This window comes from Argopecten irradians, chromosome 15 (genome assembly GCF_041381155.1).
Source record: "Argopecten irradians isolate NY chromosome 15, Ai_NY, whole genome shotgun sequence".
Classification (NCBI taxonomy): Eukaryota; Metazoa; Mollusca; class Bivalvia; order Pectinida; family Pectinidae; genus Argopecten; species Argopecten irradians.
In genome coordinates this window covers 23,044,596-23,066,948 of record NC_091148.1, presented here as the reverse complement: position 1 = coordinate 23,066,948, position 22,353 = coordinate 23,044,596, and the positions used below count along the sequence as shown (strand labels likewise).

Genomic DNA, 22,353 nt, shown 5'->3' with positions numbered 1-22,353 from the left:
GTAACCCCTTCGCTTTGTATAGATTCCTATCATGAGCAGGCTTAATCAAACAAAAGGGTATTTGTTGGTAAATACACATTTCGACCGATTATTTTTAGGTCCAAGTTTCACTTTATTTCCACGATTTATATAGACTGTAACTATGTAATACTGTCAGTTTCTCTATTTCTATTGCAAAATCGATAATATTGTAACTTACTCTGCCGCAAGTTATTTGGTAAAGGTTAGCCCTAATAACTCATTTTCATAAATGCCCGGGGCGCTGTTAGGGTCGAATAAGGATTGTACATTTGGTTCAAGCACAGCAGGGTTGTTAATACATGCACCTAGTTGGATTTAAGTGTCTTGCTGAGGTTACTTGGGGACCGTTATTCTGATTGGTTAAAACTAGTTTGAACTATAACTGATTTTTAATAATGATTATATATGTGTCTAAATTAACAAAAAAGACTTTGAAATAATTTGTTTTGCTTTTGGTGCATGCTACAATCAGTACTTCGATTTAGATAGGCTTAGTGCCATTGACGCAATTAATTGTTTTTTAATAGTTTTCATCTTGAACTTAATAAGAAGCACAGCTTTTTTCATTAGTGGTAATGTGTAAAGTAAGTAATACTTTTATTTACTGTTGAAAAATTCTAGGGCTTTTATATTTTTTACAAAATTCTAATTTGTCTCCTTCTTCTTTTTTGGGATTGATGTAAATAATTACATTCAGTCAGCTGTGCTAGATATCTTTAAACTGTCTATAGTGTTCATCATATTTTTGTATTTCTGTGCAATACTTCCTAATCTAGAGTACCTCCCGTGCAGGCTCAAAATCTTGGGATGCGTTTGGATTTGGGAGCCTGCTGGATAAGACTTTATTGATCTACAGAAGGCAAGTGGAACTGATGTGTCAGGATCATGAAAAGTTTAAGATTTCAAAGAAAGGTATATGGAAATTCAAAAATCCAGGATAAAGTAAAACATACATATTTTTTAGCCAACTGTTTTTTGTTTTCTTGCCCAACAAAACATCTTTCACAGTCGATGTTATTATTAAGCATTGCAAAGTAAAATACAAACTCTAAGGTAAAATTTGTTTGCTCTGATCACTCTTCATCTACTTGTATTCCTTCATAGCAGGTCAAACAAAAGGTAAATTTTTTTGTCTAAAAAGTCGTAATTGTATCCTTCTGCATTCTAAAAGATAAAAAATAAGAAATAATTTTGTCTTCATAATTGTAATCAATAGCAGGTCAAACAAAAGGTAATAAATAAATCTTTTTGTCTCTCGAATTGTAAACCAAATTTCCAAAAGGGGAACAGTCATTCCTTCATAGCAAAATTGTTCAATGTTTAAACAAAAGGTAAAATCCTTGTCTCTTGATAAAATTTTGTCTCTGACTTCAGAATTGTATTCCTTCTTCATAGCACAATAAAACTATAAACAGAAGGTAAATCTTCTGCATAGATTGTAACCAAATTTGGCCAGAAATATCCTTGGGGGAAGAGGAACAGAACTTGTATAGATTTTGGCTCTGACCCCCTGGGGGCAGGAGGGGCGGGGCCCAATAGGGGTATAATAGAGGTAAATCGTATAAATTGCTACTTGTCCTAGAGTTCTGCATGGATTGGTAACCAAATTTGGCCAGAAACATCCTTGGGGGAAGGGGAAACAGAACTGTATAAATTTTGGCTCTGATCCCCCGTGGGCAGGAGGGATGGGGCCCAATTGGGGAAATTGAGAGGTAAATCCTATAAAATTGCTACTTGTCCTAGAGTTCTGCATGGATTGTAACCAAATTTGGCCAGAAACATCCTTGGGGGAAGGGGAACAGAACTTGTATGAATTTTGGCATTGACTACCCGGGGGCAGGAAGGGGGGGGGGGGGGGGGACCCAATAGGGGAAATAGAGGTAAATCCTAAAAAATTCTACTTGTCTTAGAGTTCTGCATGGATTGTAACCAAATTTGGCCAGAAAAATCCTTGGGGTTAACAGAATTCGTATAAATTTTGGCTTTGATCCCCCATGGAGGAGAAAGAGTGGGGCCCAATAGGGGAATTAGAGGTAAATATCCAAATTTCTTCAGAAAAGAAACAATGAACTTATATTCAGAACATTACTTGGCATTACAAACCAGGTGAGCGATACAGGCCCTCTGGGCCTCTTGTTATTTTTTGTGTTAATTAGACATATATATACACGATTAAACACCAATTATTGTTCAAATGATGAGTATCATTTATGGTCTATCGGCGATGGAGCATCTTTAAGAAGTCTAACTTCTAATTATTGATTTGGTTTGATTAGTTTAGCGTCCTATTAACAGCTAGGGTTATTAAAGGATATGCAAAGTTTAGATCAAGAGGAAATCTGGAGTATCTGGTGAAAAAACACAGACCACTTGGCCAGGTGGTCCCCTACATGTGGTTCATGTATTATTATGACTATATCATTAATATTTCAGAATAAATTATCGAGTCATTAATTTATCCCATCCAATAATGATAAAATGATTGTATGTTGATAGAGAGTGAGCCAGTGCCGCCCTCCTTGTCTGGACCTGTCGGAGACGATGATTTGGCCATGACACAGACGGAGGTCAATATCAGGTGTCCCTACACAGGAATGGATATGAAGAATCCAGTGAAAAACAAGATCTGTGGACACAAGTACGACAAGGAGGGTATCATGCAACATATTAAATCTAAAGGGAAGCGAGCAAAGTAAGTAGTGGGGGAAAAAAAACCCCTTTATATGCCAGCTAGGTCACATCTCGCCAAGGTCATTTTCATTTGTGTGGTGGAAGATAACAGTGGTTTTAAGATACACCAATAATGTGGGAAAAGTTTTGATTTACCGTTGATTAGTCATTTTCTCCGCTGATTGTGATGTCATATTTTAAAATTGTTTTTGCATTGTCACATTCACTGGAAGATGTGACTAATCGACAGTAAATCATAATTTACCCAAATGATTTTGTTATCTCAAAACCCCTGTACATTTTAATTATAAACCGTGAAGGTCCATATTCTATATTATTATACCTCATGTTTATAACAGTGTCTGTGATTAGTTGAAACATATCACATGACAGGGAAATAAAACCTTTGTGTTTCCCTGGGGCGCGTGCCCCTATGGTGACCTCCCGTCTTTCACACGGAGTTATCTCCCCTTCTGATTATAAATATTGATGACCGAAGCGTAAAATGTCATTTATTACCAAACGCAAATTTAAGTAATATTTAACCCAGAGAAGGGAAATCGCAAATTTTCAGTATACATGTAATAAACACAGGGCTTTTTTTCAGGCCAATTTGGGGCCGAATTTCGGCCCCATTCCCCATGACAAAAAAAATCATTTTTTTCCCAATTCGAAGACCAAAATTTCCCAAACACAATGTTTAAATGATCCTGCCTAAAATAAAACATTCGTATTTAATCTCGTCTGAAAAAGCGGCTGGATATTTTGCTGTATCTTTCCGTCCGAAAATGTCCTTTCATGTTTATCGGTTGCTTTTGCCTTTCGTCAGACAATCTTTTGTGCGCTTGCATCGGGAGTAATAGTATTATTTGTGTTGAGCGTTTCGATGACAAAGACGAATCGAAAACAAAATGACTTCCAGTAAAATATAGGAATAATTTCGATCGTTTTATTTTGAGTTATCATTGGTCATAACGGCCGCTATTATACAAAGAAACTCAAACAAACCGATAGTAAGGGATGCGAGAAACTTTCCTCTTTCTTCAAGCCAGTCAGCAATGCAGAGGTGGTTCCTGAACTTACGATTTCCGTTAATGAAACGGTTGTTGATGGTGTTGTTGACATTGACGAACAGTGCAAGAACCGTTGTGAGAATGATGATAACGAGAAACTTGATGACACAACAAACCTTCCACAGTCAAGTACTGATCAAAATGAATGTGAAGAGCCGGAAGACGAGCCAATATTAAGTAAGCCTGCTTTGTCCAATGACGCCCGGGAATTTTCACACCACAAATATGAATTACGATTCCCGTGGTTGTACTATAGCTATTGTAAAGGAGGCTTTTGTTGCAAGCTGTGTGAACATTTTAATCCAATCCAAGATAATGGGCAGCATCATGCATTTGTGTCTGGGGTGCAACAAGGGACCCACCCAACTAGGAAGCTACTGAAACATGATGCTTCAAAACATCATCGCTCATCAGAACAGAAAAAAGTTATTCATAAGCAAAGCGTTGTAGATATGCTCCATGCTCAGAAGGAGAATCAGGAAACACATGTCAAAAACATAAATAGAAAGTATTTGAGTTCTCTGATACGTACCATTATATTTGTGGTAAAGAAAAGGTGGGCTTTAGACAGTGTGTCAGATTTGATAGAGCATGTAAGGACACTGAGGGGGGAAGACATCGTAACTTACATGGAGCAACATAAGCCGGAGATGGTCGTGAAGTATACTTCTTCATCATCTGTGACAGAGCTTCTTGATTGCATTAGTCACCATTATGAAGAGATTCTTCTTAATGCTCTTAGGAAGGCAGAATGTTTTTCGTTATTGGCAGACGAATCTTGAGACGACGCTCATAGGGAGCAGTTTTGCAATATTGGCCCGTTTTAGATATGAAGGGACAGTGTCGGATTTCTTCCTGGGTCTAGTGGAAGTACCAAGGACAGATGCAGCATCCATCATGACAGTTATCAAAGGTTTTTTGATTGCAAAGAACCTTGATATGAAAAAAGTCCTGTTTGTTGGATTTGATGGCTGCAATACCATGAGTGGTGAGAACAAAGGTTAGTATATTTTCAATTCATTAAGATGATCCATTCCTAGGCTATTATAACATGTTTTTTTAACGTTGAAAATTAATTTGATGAATCAATCAAAATTTTTCACTTCATTATTAACAAGAAAGATTGGGTTGAAAGTAGTTTTTAACAACAAGACTCATGTATTAAATATTTAACAATTTAATGATATTATCACAAAAAGTGATCATCCAATCAATGAATCAATATAATAATTTTTTAGGTCTGCAGAGGAGATTTAGACATCATGTCCCACATCAGGTGTACATAAATTGCCGCAATCATCGTTTGGCTCTGTGCATTAAAACATCTGATCAAGCAGTATCCAGTCATTGCCACTGTTGACGGGTTCATGTTGGGTATCTGGAAGTTGTTCCACTATTCTCCAAAGAAATTTGCGTTGTTCTGTCATATCCAAGAGACGTATGGCATTAAACAATACAACCTGATCAGGGCAGCAGCGACCAGATGGCTAAGTCATGGTCGAGCCTGTAAGAGGCTTGTGGACCGATATGTGCAAGTGAGTAAAACACAAAATTTGAATTGTCATTTTAAGCAAAATTTAATTTCTTTTGATACTGAACTTTCATCTAAACATGATCATATCATTCTTTTTTATATATATAGTAAGTAGTTTTTAAGACATATATTGAATTTTTTTAAAGAAATGTGTGTCATCTAAGTGGTGTTGTAAATATATGTACAGTCTTATCTATATAATATTAATGGTATATGTTATTGAATTTCTTTTAATTGATTTCATTAAATTATTTGCAGGTCATTGATACACTAGATGCATCGCTAAGTGAGCGCTATGATCCAGAGGTGTTTGGTGTGCGTGTGAACAACTTTTGTGCAAAAACTCTATGGCTATGGTTTTGATCCTATGTGACTTGCTTGCTCCTGTAATCAGATTCAGCGATTTTCTTCAAGGAAATCACGCACTTTGTGATGTCACAGTGAAGACAAAGGTACATGATTGAAAATCGAATATACCTCTTCATTACAACTTAAAATATTATCTGTTATTTAACCTTTCCTGTTCATAGTGTTAATTTCAAGGTATTTTTTACATTGATAAGCATTAAAAAATCAAACAAATATCCCTATCAGAGAAGTAATATTTCAATTGATTCATTAAATTGTTAAAGTAATATAGTAATGACTAAAGCTTTTTAAATCTGTTCTGCTCAGCTGACAAGTGTTTTGCTGCTGCCAAATTATTTTAACTACTCTTGTGCATCAAGATTGTCTGTTTGCACTTTCAAATTTGATGACGAACATTCACGCAAACTATGTTTGATTTATTATCAAAGGATCTGATAGCCGAGCTGGGCCATTTGGAGAACAGAATGAGAGCCAAAGATCCAGACCTCTACATGGCAAAGTTAACCGAGATCTTCCTGGAGATTGATGATAGAGACAATTTGGCAAGGCGTTTGAGGTAAAAATTATAATGATTCTTCTTTGTTTGTCCTATAATAGTTACAACTGTTAGTTACAACATTAAATACAATAAAGAATTAATATTTAAAATTTAATCCCACATTATTTTACTGATTTTATATTATCAATAGAAATGATATGCAGCATTACCAGGGATTTTTAATTAATATCCATTGAAAAACATATTTATCTATTCTTAACTTTGTTGTGCTCTTATTTTTGATGACTATTTTCATAATATATTATTTGTTTTCACAGAGCACACAATGTCCTGACTGAAAACCAAATTCTGGAAGAACTCGCAATACCAGTCATCCAGAGTCTTATTGGTGAAATAATGGACGCTTTCCACATCTCTCCCCTATTGGAGGCTTTCTCAGTGTTTGATCTGCGGGAGCTCCCAGAAACAGCTTCAGATTTACCAGATTATGGAAAGGTCAGTTAAATTGAACATATTGAAAATTTTGAGTACCATATTTTTATGAATGCATAGAAAGATGTTTGACCATACCAATGCCTTGATTCAATTTTAGATAATAGTACTAATTAAATATTAATGTAGATGCCAAAATAAAAAAGTTAATTCTGATCTTTGCTTATTAATACATTTTTCAACTGAAAACAATTACTGTTGGCACATATAGGCCTAGCATTTGTTTTATTTAATGTCCTTTCAGGTGGAAATAGAAACCCTAGCATCACATTATGGATGTCCAAAGGTTGATGTATACAATGGTCATAGAACAGTAGGCACTGCTGTCCACCAGAAAGTCACCATTTTGGCTGAGTTCAGTGCATTTAAACACCAGATGTTTATCCTGAAGTAAGTTTTCTTGTGATAATATAATAACCATTGGTATTGGTCTCAGTTTTGTGATATTTTTCTTTTTTTTATTTGAAGTATTTATGATATTTAGATTTTTCTTTGATTTTAATTATCATAGTTTGAAATGTGTTTTTATTCTTTGATTGTTTTTCTTTGTTTAATGATTTTGATTTTATTTTGGTTTTATCTTTGATTAGCATTTGTTCTGTTTTATTTTATTTGGATTTAGGTTGGAGTCCTTCAATATCAATATTTGATACAAATTAATGGTAAGTAGAAGATTAAGTAGTAGATAAATGTTATAACTATCAATTAAGTCCAAGGATATTTTAATTTAATTTTAATATGAATTCAATTTGATTTTTTTTGTTTATATCCAATTCTTTAAAACATTGAATCAATGTGCACTACACATACTGTATATTAAATTATATATATAATATTCAACAGTCCTGTGTTGTGACCTTGTAGTTATACACCTTATCTATTACTTTTAGACAAAGAGGTGATGACAAGGCTGTTGGTGAAGTTATGTCAACAGACTCCGTACTGGCCAATACATTTCCAGCGATGCACTACATGGTCCAACTTTGTGACATAATTCCTACATCAACAGCTGGAGTAGAGAGGATATTTTCTTTGATGAATTCGCTTTGCACACCATCACGCTCCTCTCTCTCCCAGAAGACCCTTGATGCCCTGATGCGCATTTGTTCCATGCCAGAGAAGAATGTGTCATATGATGAAATTATCAACATTTTTCAGCAAAGGCGGGCCAGGGAGATATTGCTGTAGATTGTCACAAATTAAACAGAATGAAATAAAATGAACATATATATTGTTATTTTTGTTCTTATATTTTTATCAGTTAGTATATGTAGTACACAATCACATACTGGGGTATGTCCATTTTCCCAATTTCACATATTACCGTGCTTTTTTTTCCCAAACCAAAAGACACAGGCCCCATTCCCAAAAAGGTGAAAAAAAGCCCTGAAACATTTTATGTCCCCCAGTGGCAGTGTGATATGAAGGTTTATTTACCCTCAGATGTAATATTTCCTTTCGTATCACTCTGCCAATGAGGCCATAAATGCATAAAGATATGATAAGTTTTAAATAACAATATTGGACTGATTTACAATTGTAATCACCAATCAATTCAAATTATAGATTATTTAAAGGGAGATAACACATACACTAATGCACTGTTCTGAATTATGTGTCTGTGAAATTACATTGAAGGAGATTTCAAGCTTATTATACAATAATATTCAAATAATAAATCCATTTCGGGATACCATTGTGTCATCTTTCTAGAACAAATCTGTGAAACAGGTAAATCGTTGTGTGAGCGAATAATACAGAGTAACTATTCCCAAAATAAGTTACCCTTAATGATCCTTGATAATCCCCTACAATATGTCATTTTCAAGATGCCAAAACGAAAAATATTATTTACCGTAGATTAGTCCCACATTCAGGTGACTGTGACTTTTTTACATGATTTTTGTGAAGTAACAATCACCAAAAGAAACACTACAGTAATTAGAAAAAAAACAGAAAGTTTTGCTTTACACCCACATCATTTTGTTATCTCTAAACCCTTGCATTTCACTTAATAGATCACAGCACTATATCTATATGATAAGCATTCTGGTTGAGCTTCCGAGGCCTTATGATTGATGTATTCGTTTAGATATATAACTAACCTTTTCCCTGGAGCAGTTCAGAAGTTTGAATAGATTTATATTGTATTTGAGCATTTTGTTCTTGTTTGCAGATGTCCTATCAATGGTTGTGCTAACACGAAGCCTTTGGACGTGAACTGTTTGGAGGATGATCGGGAACTCAAACGTTATATAGAGCGAAAACAGAGAGGAAAGCAACGGTCCCAACGGACATAGTGAAAACAGAGAGGAAAGTAACGCTCACAACGAACAAAGTGAAAACAGAGAGAAAAGTAACGCTCACAACGAACATAGTGAAAACAGAGAGGACAGTAACACTCACAACGGACATAGTGAAAACAGAGTGGACAGTAACACTCACAACGGACATAGTGAAAACAGAGTGGACAGTAACACTCACAACGGACATAGTGAAAACAGAGTGGACAGTAACACTCACAACGGACATAGTGAAAACAGAGTGGACAGTAACACTCACAACGGACATAGTGAAAACAGAGTGGACAGTAACACTCACAACGGACATAGTGAAAACAGAGTGGACAGTAACACTCACAACGGACACAGTGAAAACAGAGTGGACAGTAACACTCACAACGGACACAGTGAAAACAGAGTGGACAGTAACACTCACAACGGACACAGTGAAAACAGAGTGGACAGTAACACTCACAACGGACATAGTGAAAACAGAGTGGACAGTAACACTCACAACGGACATAGTGAAAACAGAGAGGAAAGTAACGCTCACAACGAACATAGTGAAAACAGAGAGGAAAGTAACGTTCACAACGGACATAGTGAAAACAGAGAGGAAAGTAACATTCACAACGGACATAGTGAAAACAGAGTGGACAGTAACACTCACTCACAACGAACATAGTGAAAACAGAGAGGAAAGTAACGCTCACAACGGACATAGTGAAAACAGAGAGGAAAGTAACGCTCACAACGGACATAGTGAAAACAGAGAGGAAAGTAACGCTCACAACGGACATAGTGAAAACAGAGAGGAAAGTAACGCTCACAACGGAACATAGTGAAAACAGAGTGGACAGTAACACTCACAACGGACATAGTGAAAACAGAGTGGACAGTAACACTCACAACGGACATAGTGAAAACAGAGTGGACAGTAACACTCACAACGGACATAGTGAAAACAGAGTGGACAGTAACACTCACAACGACATAGTGAAAACAGAGAGGAAAGTAACGCTCACAACGGACATAGTGAAAACAGAGAGGAAAGTAACACTCACAACGAACATAGTGAAAACAGAGAGGACAGTAACACTCACAACGGACATAGTGAAAAACAGAGTGGACAGTAACACTCACAACGGACATAGTGAAAACAGAGTGGACAGTAACACTCACAACGGACATAGTGAAAACAGAGAGGACAGTAACACTCACAACGGACATAGTGAAAACAGAGAGGACAGTAACACTCACAACGGACATAGTGAAAACAGAGTGGGACAGTAACACTCACAACGGACATAGTGAAAACAGAGTGGACAGTAACACTCACAACGGACATAGTGAAAACAGAGTGGACAGTAACACTCACAACGGACATAGTGAAAACAGAGTGGACAGTAACACACTCACAACGGACATAGTGAAAACAGAGTGGACAGTAACACTCACAACGGACATAGTGAAAACAGAGTGGACAGTAACACTCACAACGACATAGTGAAAAACAGAGTGGACAGTAACACTCACAACGGACATAGTGAAAACAGAGTGGACAGTAACACTCACAACGGACATAGTGAAAACAGAGTGGACAGTAACACTCACAACGGACATAGTGAAAACAGAGTGGACAGTAACACTCACAACGGACATAGTGAAAACAGAGTGGACAGTAACACTCACAACGGACATAGTGAAAACAGAGGGACAGTAACACTCACAACGGACATAGTGAAAACAGAGTGGACAGTAACACTCACAAAAACGGACATAGTGAAAACAGAGTGGACAGTAACACTCACAACGGACATAGTGAAAACAGAGTGGACAGTAACACTCACAACGGACATAGTGAAAAACAGAGAGGAAAGTAACATTCACAACGGACATAGTGAAAACAGAGTGGACAGTAACACTCACAACGGACATAGTGAAAACAGAGTGGACAGTAACACTCACAACGGACATAGTGAAAACAGAGTGGACAGTAACACTCACAACGGACATAGTGAAAACAGAGAGGACAGTAACACTCACAACGGACATAGTGAAAACAGAGTGGACAGTAACACTCACAACGGACATAGTGAAAACAGAGTGGACAGTAACACTCACAACGGACATAGTGAAAACAGAGTGGACAGTAACACTCACAACGGACATAGTGAAAACAGAGAGGACAGTAACACTCACAACGGACATAGTGAAAACAGAGTGGACAGTAACACTCACAACGGACATAGTGAAAACAGAGTGGACAGTAACGCTCACAACGGACATAGTGAAAACAGAGAGAAAAGTAACGCTCACAACGAACATAGTGAAAACAGAGAGGAAAGTAACGCTCACAAAGAACATAGTGTAAACGGAGAGGAAAACAGAGAGGAATGCTACAATCACAACGGACATAGTAACATGGTTCTTACAGCTAGTGTTTTAATAAATGACTGAATGATATTTTCTGTTGGACATTTGTGAATACTTCATTGTTTGTTTCTTCATTTATCCGAGGACGATCATGATCTCAAATGTTATGAGAGCGTAATCAAAGAGGAAAACACCTTTCTGTGACAGTTTAAGTTAGCATTTTAACAAATAGCTGAACTACTGAAATTTTTTTCTTTCACAGAAAGCACTTATATTACTACTTCATTAGTTTGTGACTTCATTAACTCAACGAAGACTTTAGCTCTTCTTATAATTACACTTGTCAGTGGTGAGAGAGGACTTGATGAGGTGTAGGCTGATAGAATAAGATAAAAGTTTTAATTAGAATGAGAGTATACATTGCATGTGTTGAGCGAGATGTATGGCCGATTAAATGGAGTATGGTTGTACGATAAAACATGTCAGTTTGATAAATTTTGTACGGAAATCAATAAAACATTTCTTAAAATTGATTTGAATATGCTTAGGTTAAACAGGAGCCCACAACAACTTGGATCATCAAACAAGTCTGAAACAGTCTTAAGTTTAGACTTAGCCAATCAAAGATGACATTACAAAAAGTTAAGTCATTTCTGGTTGGCTAAGTCTAAACCTTAGTTTGTTTATTGTTTCATGATCCAGGAGCCAGGTCTCAATTTCTGAAAAGGAAATTACGTAAATTTTATCCTAATAGTTATACATGTACCTTTAGTCATACCATCTGAAGTCCGTTTTTGACAGAGATTGACTTCAAGAAGTCGGGCCTGGTTTTGTTTAATGATACCACTTGTAGAATTAGTAAAAAAGATTTCCATCCATAAGGTGATTTACTGGGTTCAGGGAGGAATTATTACGTAAAAAAAATGAAATATTTGTGTGCATTTTCATTCATAATTTGTAACATTGATATGGTTTGTGGATAGAAAAAGTTTGTGGTTAGTCGATAATAATATACAAACCTATGCATGGTCTAACAGTAACCACCAAAAACAATGGATGTTCCTGCAAAACAAGCATTTCATGATATACCTTTGTCTTAATTACCGTTTCTATTTTAAGGTCATCAATTGTCATCATTTTCAATTTCCTCAAAACCACTTAATAAAATTTTGCAGAAGCTTTCCATGGTAAAATCTCAAAAAGAATTGAAGTTACATGATCACAACCACCAGAGGATCATGTTGTTGACAACGGTAATCAGTATTTGCATGTTACAGAGTTATCTGCCCTTGTGGGTAGGTATTGATCATGATTTCATCTGTTTGTGAGTGTAACATCATACTTTTTGGAGAAAAGGATGTGAATGACACTCACAAAATAATGACGTAACAATCGATACCTACCTACAAGGGAGCTAACTCTGTAATATGCAAAGACGGAAGAATTTAGGTGACCAAGAGGCTTTTGTCACTCCTCAAATACCAATCATCAGTGTAAGCCTACATAAAAATGTTTTACTGAATATCTTACCTAATGTACAGATGTTTTATATAAATTAAAAAATAAAAAGAATGTTACAATTTTGATGTTGTGTTACTTTTGTAAATTAGTGTGGTAAACTTAAAAATGTTCATTTATTTGAATAAACTCTTCAGTTTTAAAGTCACCTTGCCCATAGATTTATCGGTACTTGCAAGAAACGAAAAATGATAAAAAGATAAAAATGAATTAAGATGAAAAAAGTAACTGTAAACCACTTTATTTCTGTGAGAAACAGATTAAAATGTTTCTCAAGTATTTGTATAAAACAATGCATGATTGTCAGTAAGAGCCCTTGATCACAAATTTATGTTGTCGAGCATATAACAAAGGCACTAAATATTGTATATATGGATACAAAATAGACTGGCTTACAGTAAACATCCATTTCTTACTTCATTTAAATTTGAATATACAATACTGATTCAATTTTAATTATCATTTATTATAATTACTGGTACATATTACTAAGTTAACCATTACACCCCTTAGGCCTCTTGTTGAGCTGTTTGTAATGATCAGAAAATGATTTTAACTTTCAAGATCTTGATGCTAGTCATCTTATCATTTTGTTTGTAAAGATGTCTGTAAGAGATAGCTGATGATATAGTTTAACTCTACAACAATCTCATTTTAATCATATTTTATTCTCCATTGAATTTCATATAATCATACAAAATAAAATATGAAATACTTTGTGTAAAACATGACCAGGACAATTAAATATGATTTAGTTTCTGGTTCCATTTAAAAATATTATCAACAATATAAAAACATCCACAATACTTAACAATAACATTAATTAACAATAATCATGATGATTTATTCATATATCACATGATCTATTTGGAGGCAAACCATATTCCTACTTTATCTTAGCCAAAACAAAAAACAGTTTCAGTTTTTCCCATTTCAGCCATAGAGGCTGTTTGATTAATTGTAATTTCAGGGTAAAACAATAATTGATTGGCAGCAATTAGTAGCAAATTGAAAGGTTGCTGTAATAATAGTGTAATTTCAAAAGTAAAAGGTTGTTCTAGTAAAGCAGAAGGTGGTCATGAGGATATATGTCTATCACATGTATTTACTCACAGAAATGAAACTTAGGCTTAAATGAGCAATTTTCTGAATCAATGAAAATTGTTTTATATTGGTATACTGGATCAACAGTGTGATAAACATGGTTCTGAATGGGTGACAGAACCCAAAATAGCTGCTTCAGCCATGTGCACTGCATTTGGTGTAACTATATATACCCAGTAGGGTAAATTTGCTTTTCTGATGGATGTCAATTTTCTAAATTGAATTATTAGCATCTATTCTATATAAAAGTCATACTCTGTATTAACATATTACAGAGTTATCTGTCCTTGGGAGTAGGTATTGATTGTGATGTCATGTGTTTGGGAGCATAACGTCATATTTTTTCAGAGAAAATGACGTGAATTGTGCCCACAAAATATTGACGTCACAATGGATACCTACCCACAAGCTAACTCTGTAATATGCAAAGACAGAATAGGAACGTTACCAGCTATTTTGGTGGAAGAAAGTTACAGTAACTGGAGGGAAACTGTCAACTCATATGATTGAAATCTGCTGCATAGAAATCGAGAAAAATGTGAAACATACACAATTTTGGCAGTATTTGGTCCCAATACTTGCACAATAAAATCCAGTATTTCTATAGTAAGGTGTTTGTGTTGATTGTTTATAAGTTGATCTGATCAATTGTTGTTCAGGAGCTTTTCCTAAAATCAATTTTTAATTGCAACATTAAAGAAAAAAACCCATTAAAGATCAATCTGTCGAGTCACTGAAGTTAACATGTTCCGAGTTCATGTTGCACAACAAGGAAGACAACTCCTGGGTAGCATAAGATCCCAGTCTTCAGAATATAAGTTGCATCTACGTTATACTACGTCCTTGTTTACAATATTTGTCATATTACTTTCCAATCATGATATCTCGGAGTAATTTCCGTCAATCTTTTATTTCCGAAGATTACCGAAAATTTCCCCCAAGGGGATCTGATTGATTACATTCCACTCCCTTACATGCAAAGGGTGACAACCAGGATACTATAAGGGAGATAACTCTGAATTTTAAAGGGAGACAATCTTTGAGTTGAGCAATATAAAGGTACTGTCTTCTGAATAGAATAGAATAGAGCAGAATGCATCCAGTTTTTTGTTGTTGTCCATAACAGTCATGTATTGTCTTATGAACAAAAAAGAGGATCACTATTGAATAATACAAAATTATTGGAATAGAACACTGTATGCCTCCTGTGTAAATGGATTGATCTTACAACTTGCTGGCTTGTTGTCTCAGAGGAGCTAGGTACTTATGGAAGGAGCTCAGCACCTGGAATAAATGAATACAATATTTTACATAGACACCATACACCGGTGACTGTGGACATCAATATTACATAGCAACACTGCTATAGACATATGTTCATATTATCCAGAGTTGTTATCGACCAGACACACTAGTTTTTCATGAAAATTTTACTGTAAACCAACTTTCTTTTGTAGCTTTTTTAACCCATTCATCCCTAAATTAACATTTGAACTATATCGGTCTAATTAAAAGGCTAGAAGAGATCAATATGAATTTTCAGGGGTCAATGAGTTAATTTTGTGATGTTCATATCAATATAAATTCATGGGCATTTATTCATGGAATAATTATTGAACTGATATAATACATTGTACCTAACAAGACAAATGATTAGTGAAGATATTTCGTGAATTAAGTTTGATTGCAAAATTAGTGAAAGTAAACTGTATGCAAAATAAAGCTACTGTTTGTTGGCTGTGATATAACCTAAGGTATAAGAAACATACTGCGTGGTATGTATCGCTGTCACTTACATCCGTATCATTCAACGGTGACGATTTGGCGTACTGGTACAACGCGTCATAAACCTGTCCGTCGTATCTCCCTATGCAGCTCTGCAGTTCATTGTCATCAAATTCAAAAGCATCCACCAATGTGACGGCGTTTGGCCTGACCTCCTCTAACAGGTCAGATAACTTCAGGGTCAACATGTTGATCTGGGCTTCACTGAAGTAGCCATCCTGGTAACAGGGGATGTATCAAAACTAAATGTTTGGTAACAGGGGATATATCAAAACTAAATGTTTGGTAACAGGGGATATATCAAAACTAAATGTTTGGTAACAGGGGATATATCAAAACTAAATGTTTGGTAACAGGGAATATATCAAAACTAAATGTTTGGTAACAGGGGATATATCAAAACTCAATGTTCAAAGTGATTTTTGTTTACAGTGGAAAAACTTTTATCATTTATCATCCCAGTTCATTGTGAGAGTAATTTATCAAGGTTTTACATGAAGACGATATGATTATAATGCACTATAAACCAAGTTATCTTTATATGAGTTGTGACACATATTTCGCTGGTGATAGGATACCACAAAAATAAACATCCATGACAATGTTGTAAAACACAAAAATAAAGACACCATGAAAATATGTGTTCACAGTATGAAACAAAGTATTAAATCCCGAAAAGTGTATGAAATATCTTGGGATATATATTTTACCTGTGAAAATTGTCCCATGTTCTGTACCATTCCACTGACAGCATACAGTCGACATAAGGTAATCAGGGCGTCCTTCACCTTTGGGTCAAGGTTCGCTGAGGTCACATGACCAATAAAGGTCTTCACCACAAACAGGTGACAGCAGGCCTACAAAACAGAAACAGTCTGACAAACAGGTGACAGCAGGCCTACAAAACAGAAACAGTCTGACAAACAGGTGACAGCAGGCCTACAAAACAGAAACAGTCTGACAAACAGGTGACAGCAGGCCTACAAAACAGAAACAGTCTGACAAACAGGTGACAGCAGGCCTACAAAACAGAAACAGTCTGACAAACAGGTGACAGCAGGCCTATAAACAGAAACAGTCTGACAAACAGGTGACAGCAGGCCTACAAAACAGAAACAGTCTGACAAACAGGTGACAGCAGGCCTACAAAACAGAAACAGTCTGACAAACAGGTGACAGCAGGCCTACAAAACAGAAAACAGTCTGACAAACAGGTGACAGCAGGCCTACAAAACAGAAAGAGTCTGACAAACAGGTGACAGCAGGCCTACAATACAGAAACAGTCTGACAAACAGGTGACAGCAGGCCTACAAAACAGAAACAGTCTGACAAACAGGTGACAGCAGGCCTACAAAACAGAAACAGTCTGACAAACAGGTGACAGCAGGCCTACAATACAGAAACAGTCTGACAAACAGGTGACAGCAGGCCTACAAAACAGAAACAGTCTGACAAACAGGTGACAGCAGGCCTACAAAACAGAAACAGTCTGACAAACAGGTGACAGCAGGCCTACAAAACAGAAACAGTCTGACAAACAGGTGACAGCAGGCCTACAATACAGAAACAGTCTGACAAACAGGTGACAGCAGGCCTACAAAACAGAAACAGTCTGACAAACAGGTGACAGCAGGCCTACAAAACAGAAACAGTCTGACAAACAGGTGACAGCAGGCCTACAAAACAGAAACAGTCTGACAAACAGGTGACAGCAGGCCTACAAAACAGAAACAGTCTGACAAACAGGTGACAGCAGGCCTACAAAACAGAAACAGTCTGACAAACAGGTGACAGCAGGCCTACAAAACAGTCTGTTGACTTATGTGTCAAAATGTGTTATGAAATAAAAACTTGAATATAATTCAGCTTAACAAATTTTCACCAAAAGAATTTTTTTTAATATTGATCCAATTTATCTAAATAGGTTTCTAATGGGAAAGTGAAAGTAACAAATGGATGGTACGTGATTGACTATTGATTAAAGAATTTTAGGTTAAATCAGTATATTCAACAATTTTTATACTTTTTTTAAAGATTTTGGCCTACTCATTTGTGTACTAAACGAGATTATTATTTTTTTTTCAATTTATATAATGAGGATATGGTTACCTTGGCAGCCCAGACGAGCCGTATTGAGCTCTTGTTGTTGGAGTGCCAGGGGTTCTTTCCTGCCTTCAACCAAAATGTGATACTTTGTGCTGCTGCCTTCACCTCACTGTGGCAGTAAAAGATAAATCAATGATCAACACATCTGTTCATAGAACATAACAATTATTGTTAGAACTTTCATCTCCCCCTTCTCTCCCCCTCCCCCTTCCACAGCCTTCATACCTTTCCTCTATATCCACTGAAAATTATGAAAGTGCACCAATATGTTAAATCTGTTACCTGTAATGAATTGCATCATTCCAATTTCTCTGCAGTATGATAAATAATCAATACCAATAACTAAACGGGGAATGAATATGACTATGTTATAACCATGAATTTACAATAAGTTTGTTTTCAATTTTTTTACTTAATTTATTAGAATTTGATTTTGCTTTCCTTTGTTATAATGTCTGAATCAAAGATTCCAACAAGGGGAGATAATCAGAACCTGTAATATTTAATTTAGGGTTGTTAGGTCTCTTTTGCTTTCTTCATAAATAATTCGTAACATCTAGAAAGCTTGTGGGGACATGCTGGTGACAAAACTGAGCAATAGTGAGTATGTTTGTCACATTAGACTTACTTCTGTAAAATTATATTTATATAAAAAAAAAAATACCCCTATTTTTTATATAGTATATAGGGTTATTTTTTTTATAAATTTATACTATATATTATTGACAGAACGTCAAACTCCTGTGGCTCAACAAGACTTTCTGTGCATCATCAAAAAAATGAGAAGAGTTTGTGGTTTGTACAAAGCGTTACTTCAATACTGCAATCATTGTTCTTTTACTCAGTTGGTAGTGCCATTGTTTTTCACACCGGAGACCTGGGTTCGATTCCTGGTTGGGGCATTCTACAGAAATCACATGTGTATTTTCCTTGTTGTTCTACAAATATTTTGTCAACATCAATTTTAGATACAGAACATTATTCAACCTGACAAATGCGCGGGGCACTTCAAAAACTGAGAAATCTTAATTGGCAATTACTGAATGTATAACATGAAATATTTGTTTGAAAATTTCTATGTCCTCATGATTGCTGTGGAACAGACATAAAATCAACGAAAATTGGTAATATAGGTACATGTAATTGGAATCTCTCAACCATAAATATTTCTTCAAACAAAATATTTTTAAAGTTTTAATTAAACCACGAAAGAAAGAAGCCAACAACATTTATGTTATACAGCAGTGTCACTACTGGGACACAAAACTAGCCCTTTGACAAAATTAACGCACTGATCTACTCAATCAATTTGTAAAAGAAGTGATATATAGTTTAGAAATAACATACTAGGTTGTGCCTGGTATTAGGTTTTCCTGCATTTAACTCATTCACCCGTGAAATTTTATATTGGACTGGTCTAGTCTTTGATTAAGAAGAGTCTAAATGTTTCTTCAGGGATGACAGAATTAATGAAGTTTTCTAAGTCAAGGAAAGTGAACTTGAAACATCAAACAAGAGCTGTTGGAGAACAGCAAAGCTTGCCTATTCAGAAGAAGTTGATGTTCAAGTATTTACTATTTAAACATGGAAATATGACAAATTAACAGACTCAAAAAAAGACCTAATGGGCCCCAAATTGGTTGTATTATCACGTTCAGCATCCATACACATTAGGAAAATAAAATCATAAACATTTATGATGACTTATGCTTAAACAATTGACAAAATAGAAACTTGCTCAAAAACTTCAACATGGAAATATGACAAATAAACAGACTCAAAAACCCCCTAAAGGGCCCCAAATTGGTTGTATTATCACGTTCAGCATGCCATACACACTGTAGTGCAACTAGTACGGCAACGATGTTTTGATCCGTTTCCGGTATCGCTTCGGCGACATGAAGACCACGGTACTGTGCTTTGTATCACTAATTTGCTGGCGTTACGGATGATACCATGATTCATGGTATGTAGTGATTGCTGAAGAGTATGATAAGTTTCAACCAAACCAAAAAATATATTATTTTCTGTTTTCTTATATTTCAAAAAATGCATTTGAATATCACACATGACAGAAAACACAGCTAGATTTTTCGTTCAGCTTCGATTTGCCGACTTATATTGAGGTATAGTTTTACTGTGATTCAATATTGGAAATCTTTAGACTTTTCCGTTTCCATTGGTATATAATATGTTTACAATAATGTTAAAAATACTTATGAAATTCAACAATTTGTGTTCGATATCAGACTAGTGTCGCAACGGTTTCGAATTTCAATAGTGTACGGTTGAGACACAAGTTTAAAACAAAAGTGAGTGTACGGTTTCGATTTCTTTCTTTCAGATAATGACATGAAAATGGACCAATTTTTGTACTATTATTAGAATTAAATTCATTAGACGTAATATTTAACGTGTATGCTATCTTAATTTTGTAGTAGACTAGAAATGGGTATACTAGTTTATCCCATAATGCGCTTGATATACAGTAACCTTGTTTATGTCATATTTTTTGTATACATCGGCTATTTTAATTTTTTTTTAAAAAAGCATATCAAATAGCACGCACAAGGACTTCAAAAATATACTTATAAATACTTGGTGCGAATTAGCACTCCATAATAGAAATATACACATATACATGTACATGATGTATATCATATGACTGTGTTTTAACATATATCCGCACCATGATAGATATGCGAGAACAACCAATTTATGTCACACACCAATGCATGTCAAAATATGACAACGAATGCTTAATTACACTAGTGATACATGCAAAATATTATACGGGCAAAATCACTAGTCGTTCCAGTTATAAAGGGAAAAAAGCTAAAGTTTAACAATAAAACGCGTTCGTTTATACGTCTGTATAGAGTAAGAATACTATTTGATAAACAGTTGATGATTTGGGGGGAATTTCTTCTGGTGTGTTGTAATCAGCAACCGATTAAACAATGACAGTATCTGACTGCCGATAAACCAAATATACACAGATATATATACTTCTTCAATTTTAAGAATACATTGATATTATTCAACGAATTCTCACATTGGCTTAAACTCAGTGTTTATGTGACCTCTTGAACTCTGAAGAAATAATTAGCACACCAAAATCTACATGTAACTGCCAATGTTAATAATGAGAATTATCATACATTGGGGTTAATAGCCATACATAGTTACTGTACATATGTACAGTGACAATATAAATATCGGCTATTAACGGGCACGAAATTCAATCTGACGTCATTTCAAAAACGATGAAGGGACATCAAGAAACCAAGACGTTACGCCCACAAGAGTCTGATAATTAGATAAAGTTTGTATCAGTGTACACCCAAAACAGTGCCCATGGACCATTTTATACGATTTTAAAAGCAAAAAGTATCGTTCTTTCCAACGGCAGTAATCTGTTTCTTAAGACTTTCTAAAAATATGATTTTTGGCCGCTAAAGCGCAGGCGTGGTAGATTTTTCTTCGAATTTTTTTTTGTGTTGGGGAGCTTTCCACCTTTCGCAATATATACGTACTTTGTAGAATGTGAGTTAACCGATTTTTATCTAGACCCCTCAAACGTGTAAACATGGTCTATGGGCTCTTTGGTCCATATTGAAATGAACTGTAGCTTATTCTCAGATCCTTGTGGTTACGCTAGGATTCGAGGACGGCGGGACAGGCAAGTTAAGATGTCCGACTCTATTGCATATTTACAGCAAATTTTTCCGTTAAAATTCTTCCAAAATAGTTTTTTGTAGGTATTCGATAAAAAGTTTCATAAATTCAAAAGTGTTCAAAAGTAAAAACTCCTTAGTCCCACATCAAAGGATTTGAGAGACCTTATAGGCATTGTAATGATGGGCATAAAAACGATATACGAAATCATGTACATATCAGATGCAGGTACTCACATCTCACTCGTATAATGAAAATGTACCTAATTAGTAATAGTATATATGCATTGGTCAGTGTGACCGAGTGGACAGCGTCAAACTATTATTTTAAAGGTGAACTAGACAAATGCATTTAATGCCATAGCTAGGGATCTGATGATTATTTACAGTTTAGATATTTATGTACATTAATTACAATGTAATCGTGGACCCACAAGAGTACCCAAAGACCATTTTAGACGTTTTAGGGACATAGATAAAAAAAATCGGTAAACATCCTATTCTACATTGTACTATGTGTGTTTAATGTAGAATAGGATTTTTACTGATTTCTTTTTTTATCTAGGTCCCTAAAACGTCTAAAAAATAGTCTATGGGCACTCTGGCGGGTCCATAATTATATAAACTGTAACTAATTCTCAGATCCCTGTGCTTAATACGTTACGGTTGGATTATATTACGCATGGAAATGCCATCATATAAATAATACCAAACCGTTGCAATCTCAAACTCCAAACCGTACACGTTTTCGCAATATCATCGATCAAAACCGTTGCGCAAAGACTGACACAACGATGTAAACAATGGGTCAAACACTCTTTATTCTTCATCAAATATAGCAAAGCG

The 22,353-nt window shown here is 35.4% G+C and overlaps 2 protein-coding genes across 2 annotated transcripts in view; one reads left to right on the top strand and one right to left on the bottom strand.

Moving 5' to 3' along the window:
- The first annotated feature begins 2,495 nt into the window (after positions 1–2,495).
- Positions 2,496–9,600, top strand: LOC138309808 (E3 SUMO-protein ligase NSE2-like). Its single transcript, XM_069251028.1, has 2 exons — positions 2,496–2,713; positions 8,835–9,600. The coding sequence occupies exons 1-2, from the start codon at positions 2,508–2,510 to the stop codon at positions 8,956–8,958; spliced, it is 330 nt and encodes a 109-aa protein (XP_069107129.1). The 5' UTR covers positions 2,496–2,507; the 3' UTR covers positions 8,959–9,600.
- Positions 9,601–13,483: 3,883 nt separating this feature from the next.
- LOC138309862 (peroxisomal acyl-coenzyme A oxidase 1-like) overlaps positions 13,484–22,353 on the bottom strand; it is a 33,003-nt gene continuing 24,133 nt past the window's right edge. The window contains exons 11-14 of the mRNA XM_069251104.1: positions 17,834–17,939; positions 16,434–16,580; positions 15,735–15,941; positions 13,484–15,222 (exon numbers count right to left, since the gene is read on the bottom strand). Of these exons, the coding sequence (XP_069107205.1) occupies positions 15,163–15,222; positions 15,735–15,941; positions 16,434–16,580; positions 17,834–17,939 (520 nt within the window). The 3' untranslated portion in view covers positions 13,484–15,162. The remainder of the gene's footprint in view (positions 15,223–15,734; positions 15,942–16,433; positions 16,581–17,833; positions 17,940–22,353) is intronic.

What these genes read in the sequence shown, in the direction of transcription:
- LOC138309808 (XM_069251028.1), top strand. Translation starts at nt 2,508, where the DNA reads ATGTTGATAGAGAGTGAGCCAGTGCCGCCCTCCTTGTCTGGACCTGTC. An exon ending in TCTAAAGGGAAGCGAGCAAA is followed by an intron (nt 2,714 to 8,834) that starts GTAAGTAGTGGG and finishes TCTTGTTTGCAG; the next exon opens with ATGTCCTATCAATGGTTGTG.